This window comes from Amblyomma americanum, chromosome 3, assembly GCF_052857255.1.
Source record: "Amblyomma americanum isolate KBUSLIRL-KWMA chromosome 3, ASM5285725v1, whole genome shotgun sequence".
Classification (NCBI taxonomy): domain Eukaryota; kingdom Metazoa; phylum Arthropoda; class Arachnida; order Ixodida; family Ixodidae; genus Amblyomma; species Amblyomma americanum.
In genome coordinates this window covers 179,563,110-179,572,176 of record NC_135499.1, presented here as the reverse complement: position 1 = coordinate 179,572,176, position 9,067 = coordinate 179,563,110, and the positions used below count along the sequence as shown (strand labels likewise).

The 9,067-nt window shown below is 45.0% G+C and overlaps 1 protein-coding gene across 1 annotated transcript; it reads left to right on the top strand.

Annotated features, from left to right (window-relative positions):
- Positions 1-2,916: 2,916 nt before the first annotated feature.
- On the top strand, positions 2,917-8,480 carry LOC144125546 (cuticle protein 10.9-like). The gene is made up of 3 exons (XM_077659033.1): positions 2,917-3,008; positions 6,710-6,775; positions 8,172-8,480. Exons 1-3 carry the CDS (start codon positions 2,997-2,999, stop codon positions 8,433-8,435), a joined length of 342 nt encoding a protein of 113 aa, XP_077515159.1. The 5' UTR covers positions 2,917-2,996; the 3' UTR covers positions 8,436-8,480.
- Positions 8,481-9,067: the final 587 nt, after the last annotated feature.

Sequence of the window (9,067 nt, the reverse complement as noted above, 5' to 3'; positions counted from 1 at the left end):
GACGAATATTTTTATCGTGTTACTACATCTGATATTTGTTCTTCGTTGTAGGTTTGAGGTTGAGGTTAAGCTTTAATTTTTTTTAAGAGACAATATAGGGAACAGTGACGAAGGCAGTAAGGCGCTCCCTGGTAAAGTATACAAAAGTGCGCAACACAGAAATTGAAACTTAACTGGGTATGATAGCAAACAAGTTACAGGAAATGGAAGTGTTACAGCCAATAAATTAAATCTATGCACTGAGAGGGCATTCATAGGCCACGCCCGGCGTACATCACGACCGAACGAAACTGTAAGAACGTCAGTAGTTTCCCTTCGTGCTCGCAAAAGCATTTGAAATTCTAAAACATTTGTACAGCATTTTCTAAAACATTCAAGCAGTAAATAGAAAAAAATACCAGATAGAGGAGCAGAAGGCCAGCTGAAAAATCCGGCAGAATTGTCTAGAATTGCAACGGGCGTACTTAATACATTAATAAGTTACGAGTTTATTTTGAACCTTCTTTCCACTGATTTCGTTTGTATGACAAAGTATGCGTAACCATGACCAGTATGCAATATAAATCCAATTGAACTCTACAAAGAAAACCAGAACTTTTAAACGATAAGAAGGGACAACCGATGTCACTGTTACGTAGTTTTTTTTAATAATAATAATAATTGGTTTTTTGTGGAAAGGAAATGGCGCAGTATCTGTCTCATATATCTTAGGACACCTGAACCGCGCCGTAAGGGTAGGGATAAAGGAGGGAGTGAAAGAAGAAAGGAAGAATAGGTGCCGTAGTGGAGGGTTCCGGAATAATTTCGACCACCTGGGGATCTTTAACGTGCACTGACAACGCACAGCACACGGGCGCCTTAGCGTTTTTCCTCCATAAAAACGCAGCCGCCGCGGTCGGGTTCGAACCCGGGAACTCCGGATCAGTAGTCGAGCGCCCTAACCACTGAGCCACCGCGGCGGGGCTTTTTTTTTTAATTACACTTTAAGGATATCTCGTCTGCAGCTGATTTCTTTTGCGTCGAAGGAATGATACCTTCTCGCTCATGCGTGGTAAGGCTAAAAATTAAAAAAAATGTAATGATCATTGTAATCTTTGCAAATAAATCTATTGTGGAAGAACTTCAGCCAAGGACCTTCCTGCGTTGGTGAAGTGAGTCCTACTCGAAGGAATGCTTCGTTCATTAGTGCAACCAGCGACGAGGAAGCCCTGGTGGTTCACTATTATCCGGAACTTTTTATCGGTTCTTTAACCGGATATTTCTTGGCTTGGGCATATCAGGGCTAAGCAGCAACGGAGCAGTTACGTGGCACGCACGCGCTTGGTGCAGTTACTTTGTGGAAGAGTAATGCGCATATAGCAACATATACCATATGATTTCTTCGCCGAATTCATCCTCACCGCCTCTGTGATTCACAGCTACGCAACGTGCTATTAGGTTGCGATGGAAGATCCGCTTGTGGACATGCTGCGGCTGCTGCAAATGATTTATTACTAGCCAATTACAAGCGTAGACCCTATTCACTTCTATGCTTGGGGCTATCGATAACGGGTACTTAGCTGCATCATTTACTTTCAGACTTCGCGGGAGAGCCAACGTAAGCCCCTGATTGCGAAAGGGTGAAACGCGGAAGTTAGTTTCCCAACTGTCTCTTTCCTTCAGCAGTGAGAATCGAGAATCTAAACTGAAAATAAGACAAGACTTGTAATGCAGAATTTGGATCGCGTATACAGGAACGGATAATTTTGCCCACCTCCACCCGTATGTCCAATGTATCCTTGAACTTTTGCGCCTCTTCGAGCACAGAGGGAGAGAGAGATAGTGGATGTGGTACCTATCGTCAATCATGTCAAGGCTCCCCACATTGACAAAATTCCTGCAACCCACTTTGTGCAATGGATTGAAAACAGAGTATCTCATTTCTCTGCATTACTACAATAAGGGAAAGAGAACATGGAAAGACAGTCGCGCCTGTTATGCTTATTTATTTACGAATCAAGTGCAGAGTTAAGAACGAACAGCTACGCAATCGAAACGGTGCAGTCAAGAAATCAGCTTCTTTCTTTCACGAAAGACATCCAGCCGAACGTTTTCTCCTCGTTTTACAGCTCGGCTTTCATCGTCAGGTCATCAAGATCGCGAGGGCCCATAGAAGGTAACGACACTGCATCCGGCACGTTCCTTCGGGCGTTTCCCGTGGGAAGAGGCGGAGGAGAGCGACGCGTATTTTAGTATACATGCGCGAATCTTCGCTCCCTCGACTACGACGGTTTATCGCTGGTAGGGCACGTACTACTACACTCCTGCGCGGGGTGAACGCGGCGAGCCGCAAAACAAGCAAGCGGAGACAACGGCGCTGGCGACGCGAAGGGGGTCTCCACTCCCGATACAACTCCGCGGGCGCTAAGCTCAGCGCACTATACCGTCCGGAAAAGTTGCGGAACGGCAGGTCGAGATAAAAGGGCGCACTCTCGGAAGAAGGGACGGGAGGGACTTCTCTTGGTTGCGCAAGATCGCGGTCGTGACAACGCGCACATAACAATTGACCTGCAGGCCTCGGCGGCGACGGTGGAGGATGCTGCCAGGGTTCTCCCGTTGTCTCGTCTCTGCCAGATAGAACGAGAGAGAAAGAGAGTTTGTGCATATGTACGTGTGTGTGTGTGTTAGAGAGAGAGAGAAGGGGGTGAAAGAGAAACAAACAAAAAGCTGTATGAATCGAGGGGGCCCATTAATGCAGCCAAATCTCCCCCCATCCCCCGGGCAAGGCTGCCTGTAATCCTCAAAGCAGGTGCTCCTCCCGAAGAGCAAATTAAGTCAAGGGAACATGCGGCACACCGGATGCGCGGAATATTGATGGCGTATTCACGGCAACGCGTCGTCTTCGAGAGACGCGACGGCATTGGGGAGCCATTACGAGGGTATAAAAGCCCGTTGGGCGGGCCTCCCACGACACAGTTATCTGGTGCAGTGAACGCGAAACAACCACACCGCACACAATGCTTGGAAAGGTGAGTGCTCAAAACGACGGCTTCTCCGCAAGATGTCGGCTACGGCAACGACGAGAACGACGACCCGCTTGCGACCTACCACAAACCAGTGCTGCCTGTCTGTTGAGGCGCCCGTGACGTTCGACGCTCCGGCCGTGGTGTGACAGCGGAGATTTTGATTATCAGCGAACGGTGTCCGTACCCCTTCGTCGCAATGTTTTGTTTAACTAGGAAGGACCTGGAAAGGTGTTGGTGGTCGGTCACGTTATGCTAAAGTTCAGTCAGAGGCTTTAGATGCAGGCGTTCGCTGGAATAGGCCTAGAGTAAGTACTATTCCTTGTAAGCTCGCTCAAGTTTACAAATAAGGACCTATACCTTCCGCTTCGCATCTTTCATTCCTTAGGAAGCCACCTTAAGATCTTGGTAACCGAATTATGGATTCGCTCTCAGGCGTGAGCTTATCTTTATATCAACATTAGAGTGCTTCAAAGAAATGTAGATTCATGCAATTCTTGAGATGCTAGCCAAAAAAAGAAAGAAAAAAAGCACTGTTCCGAGCAAAGAAAGGATGACATTTTTACCTTCCTCTTTTTTTAATGATTATATGTTCACGCAGACAGTTATGCAGCAAAGTATTATCGAATCAGTTCATATCTTAACGTTTTTGAAAAAACGCCAGTTGTTCAACAACAATTTTATGAAGTAACGAAGCAGTCGCATCATGGGAATTAAATAGTTGGCATAAGACAGGGCATAGGGCCTGCTCAAAACGCCTTTCCTAAAACGGCACTCAAGAGGCCAGACCCAGAGCTCAGTTTCCCTTTATAGAAATCATATGAGTTGCATTCCTCGAAAACATGCAAAATCAAGGGAAAGATGACGCACTACGAAGAACAGTCAACAGTTCTTCAAACGATTTATGTACTTGTGAAGATCAACATACCTCCACATAAGGTTGTGTTTTTCGAAAAAATAGCTACTCTGAGTGGGGGCAAAAGAAATACGCACATGGTTATTGACGACATGTATTGCTTAGTACTCATTTTCGGAGTGAAAAATCAACAGTGGCATTGGCTTTGAATTTTAAAATCTATGGTGTACATTCAGTCATAAATCACTGCGTGAAACCATAACTGCAACACCTTAATTCTAACAGCGGTTACTCTTCACGTGCATACTTTTCTGCAGACATTGTGCTGGCTTCCTTTCCTATTATTTAAAGCACTGCATTCCAGACATCGATCATAAACAGAGGTTTTAGAGATAATTACAGCTTCTACTTTTTATGTTCTTTGTGCAACCCCCGCCTCCAAATGAACAAAGAAATAACTATATTACATACCCTAACTAAGATGTCAAGGATATTCAAGTGCTTTTTTCAAGCACTTATGAGTTGCACGCAAAATCGCGGCAACCACGCCAAATACGGGCGTGCTAAAAACAATGAAGTGCAATTTATATGTGATCATATGCAGCCCTGGTGATGGTGATTTGCCCGCTAGAAGCGCTGAGCACAGAAAAAAAATTCTCATCTTATAAATCATGCTTAAGTCGAGAGCCTACGTGAATAGACATTCTTCTCCTTAGAAACAAGCACGACGAGAATTGTATTTTTATGTGAATTATTTTCATATAATGCATGGTAGTAGAGGGCAGGGAAGTTGGCATGCTAGCACCTGCTTCTCAAAAAGTGACGAAACACGGCAGGTGAGAAAAGTTAATTCTTTAGGTTTCTTGACATCTTGAATAGTTATTGTTTCCAGCAGATCTCTTAAGAAACTCACCGCAGCTTTCGCTAAGATAATATCCAACTGTTAAATACATATTTATTCTTGCAATTACCCTTTTAGGTAAATATCTGGGTTCGATGACCCACAAATACATGGTCTAACAAACATTGACCGCAAGATTCCCCGTAATATGCTCAGCAGCGTGCGACAATAGCCAGCTTTTGCGTACACCACCCTGACCAAACGAAACGAATCAAAACGTGCTTAAACACCTAGCCGAATTCTTTGTTAAAGGCGTTTTTAGTGGGCTTGTTGTCAAGAGCTACGTAATAATTTACTGGCTGCGACGCATAAATCTTTGTAAACGAAAAACCGAAGCACATATGCCTAAACTTTTTATCCCACGAAAGGAGAAAAACCACGCTTAAAGTGGCTTGCGCTGCAGCGCTTCTCATCAATAGACACAGATAAGTAACTTCGGTTGTGTTAGGCGCTTTAGCGTTGACTCCATCATCGTCCCTCCTACTAAGCTCGTACCTGCTTGCACTTCCTGGCATGTTCGAGCTCGGAAGTGATCATGTCGGTCATCGCATATACCGAATGTCAGCGATGTCTTTAGGCTCAAAATTTAGCGTGCCCACAAGTTCCACAGTTCTCTCGTCATCTGTGGACTAATCGCTATAGCGGAAATATTTCGCAGATTGTCAACACACATTAATTTGCTGGCTGCCAGTATCTGCGCGGTTTTCGTCAGCATTTTATTAATAAAAAAGCATTACATGTTTCATCGGCTACGTATCCCGGCGACAGGATTGACCTGCTGCAATGGTCCCAAAATTCACAACGTTACCGTAGTATCGCATGATGTCTGGAGTAGACCATAAGATAAAGTGACATTCAGGAATCCGTGATGTCACCAGCAAATAAAAATAAAATTTCTTCAGAAGGTGCCAAGAATTCAACCCAGGACTTTGAGATTGTGAGGCGAGCACGAAACCCAAAAACTACGTTGTTACTTGGTGTGCAAAGTTAACCTAGTGTATGCGTTGCTTTGCGACTGTATGCTAACGAGTAGGAGAGTCATTTGAAAGGAACAGACAAATTGACAAATAAATACAAGAATATAAATAGAAAGAAAAAAATTAATAACAATGCTTTCGAATTCAAAGCAAGTAAGTGGTCTTAGGTGCCTGCCCTCCGTAATTTTGTTTTTACCTGTATGCGCAACGCGCTTTCCCATACCGCCATTTCTCCGAGCACTTTAGACCCCGAGAAGCTTTATAGTGCGATCGATTAGGTCTCCGTCAAGTTCTATAGACTCAGGAAGTGAAGTTGTGTACTACCGACGCCAATATTTATCTCTCCATTCGTTGAGCTGTAAGCGCAAATTTCAGGGTGAGTACGAATAAGCTCAGTCTCCATTGCATTCACATTTCCTTGAACGGAACGTCTGAGGGAGAGAAGTATAGCAGAAATATTTTAAATGCAAACTGCGCTTATGCATTGAAAAACGGGAGGGGGGGCGGGGTGGGGGGGGGGGGGGGTCAAATGCCGGATCACATGTATCAAAAGTATTCATGTACACATGAATACTTTTGCTCTTATGATTTATGTCTTGTTTGATTAGCTCTTCAATGGATAGCATGTACTCATGTAGTATTCATGTACACATGACCACTTTTGCTCTTATGATTTATCTCTTGTTTTATTAGCTATTCGATGGATAGCATGTACATTTACTGCGCTATTTCACCAGCAGCATTTTAAACAGCAAGGGTGAAGCCTTACGAAGAGTAAGGGTCACCATGTTGTCTCTGGTTGAAACACTTAATAATGTGTGTTGTACGGTATAGTTGCTGAAAAACTGTTGTCGCGTTCAAAAGCATTAAGCAGAATATGCCGATTCGCAGAGGCTGCAAGCGCATCTGATCGCGCTGAGGCACTTTGATGCAATTTCTGTTAAAACATTGCTCCAATTTTTTTTTCTCGCAGCTCGTGTTCCTGAGCGTCGTGGCCTACGCCATGTCGCAGGTTATTTACACGGGAGCACCCATCTTCGTAAGTACATGGAAATGTCACTGCCGTTCAAGCGTAGTAACTGTGTTATCCCCGAGATGTCATTGCCAGTAGTTTCCCACTTTTATTTCGAAATGAAAAAAAAAATCAAATAAAGTACCGTGTCGCGCCGGCATGCTTGGCGAAAAGCTTACAGCAGTCTAAAAGCATAATGCAGGTTGAAGCATAGGAGGAATAATGACAGCTAAATATGCCTTTTTCTTTAAATTTCTAAATTTAAGTGTTCTGCTTATCAACCAGAGATGGGTTGCTGTTTTGCGCCAGAAGTAAGGTGCGCCCCTTTTTAGTGCTGCCGTTGTTACGCGAAACTTCCCAGCACTGTTTTTCTATATCCGCATGGCGCACAGAGCTAGAAACAGCTGTAAGGAGGCATACGTTTAAAGGTCTTGCACCGAATAATTTATGAATGTATAGATTTTATTCCCAAAAATTTTCGTTGCTGTTCTAAGGAGCTTTGAACTATATGTGACGTCCTGAAAACGTATACGAGATGAAAGATGCGTAACGCGTTTGCAAGAACAGTCTCACAGAGTGCGTTGGCACCGACTATATTCCAATGATACATACAAACCTCCTATGCAGTCATGTTCCACGCGTAAGGCTAACGTCAATTCGATAGCGATTTTGGCGGGACACGTAGGCTTATCCTGGTCGGTGTCAACCTTTTTTACCGATTGGTCGGCGCTTGAAGATTTTCCGCCAGAATTTGAGACGAGTGACAGAGTAGCCTTCAGTCACTCGCGGTGTGCTGTACAAGCTACAAACAATCTTTGTAGCAATTCGGATAAACCGAGGATACAGTCGCGAGTAAAACAGATTAGCACTAGTGACGTGCAACCGGAGCGGCAGATAGCAACATTGAGCGCTGCGGTTACCAACACGCCGGTGACAAAGGTGTCAGGTGTGTTCGCAAAGCACGGCGCCGCGACAGCCATGCGGTGCGATTTTCGCTTCTCTGGTGACGTCATTGTGCTAATTCTTCTTGCTCGCGACTGCACGTCTCGTACAGCAGCAACATCCAGCCCTTGTGCTCCTTTGGGCTGTGTTGGCGTAACCGCCACAGGAGTAGTTTGCCGAAGAAAAAAAAACATTTCGAAGATGCGCTTAGCAGAAAGGCTTTCCGGGGCCGTATTTTGTGACTATCGAGTTCCTAATGTATTTTTTGCCCGTTTATCACTGGAAGCTTCCGCCTGTGACGTCACAAATTATAGCTAGGAAACAATGAAGTTTGTTGTTTCGTTATGAAAGACACAGCTGACTAATTACAAAGAGGTGAAACAATATGCCGGGAAATAAATACTTTCAAAATACGGCATATAGTTTACAGCATATTTAACTTTGAATCTAACTCGTGCCCTATAAAATTGTGAACACGCAGGAGCCGGCGCAGCCGTACCACTTCGGCTACGACGCGGTCAACCCCGTGGAGGGCTCTCACCACTACCATGAGGAGACCAGCGACGAGACCAACTCGCGCACGGGCTCCTACGGCTACACCGACGCCTTCGGCGTCTACCGCCGCGTGGACTACGTGGCCGACGCCGGCGGATTCCGCGCCAGCGTGTCCACCAACGAGCCCGGAACCGCGCCCAGCGCCCCGGCCGACGCCTTCTACTCCAACCCAGTGCCCGCCGCCTCGTAGGCTCGCCGCAATAAAGGAACGCCAGCGCACCAGCGAAAAAACACCGCTCAGAGTCGAGTGCATACCGCCGCGAACGAACTCTTCGTCTTCTTCTAACATCCATCGTTTTTCTCTTGCTACTCATGACGGCACCTTGGCGGTCTGTATACCGTTTGTCTTTCTCTGCTCAAAATTGTCGCTCCTAACATATTTAAGTCTATTTGAAATCATCTCGCACCTTCCGTTCACGCTACCCCTTATGTGCACATACACAAAAAGTAGCATTTTGTCCCTTCTCCCGATTTTTATTTCGTTTAGTTTCTTGAAGTTAAAAACTTCGCTCTCTTCTGCTGTCTAAAAACAGAAATCCTCGCCTTTCGCTATTTTTGCTCTAATGTCCATTTGTTTACGCCACGGGAGTTTTCACAGGTATTAATTTGTAATGCACCTCTGTCTCTCTGTGTCTAATTGCCTGTATTAGCCGTACTAGTGCTTGCACCTCGCCCAGTAAGCTTAGTTCTGTTTACTACTTCATGATAGCATTTGTCTTGAACAAACACGCATTCACAAAGATCAAGTTGTTCTGTGTCTGTCAGCAGATAACTTCAGTATTTCACTCTCCCTTTCAGGCTTCATGCACTTCCGCTAACTAA

Coding starts and splice junctions, on each gene's coding strand:
- LOC144125546 (XM_077659033.1), top strand. Junction 6,776..8,171: donor ACACGGGAGCACCCATCTTC/GTAAGTACATGG, acceptor GTGAACACGCAG/GAGCCGGCGCAGCCGTACCA.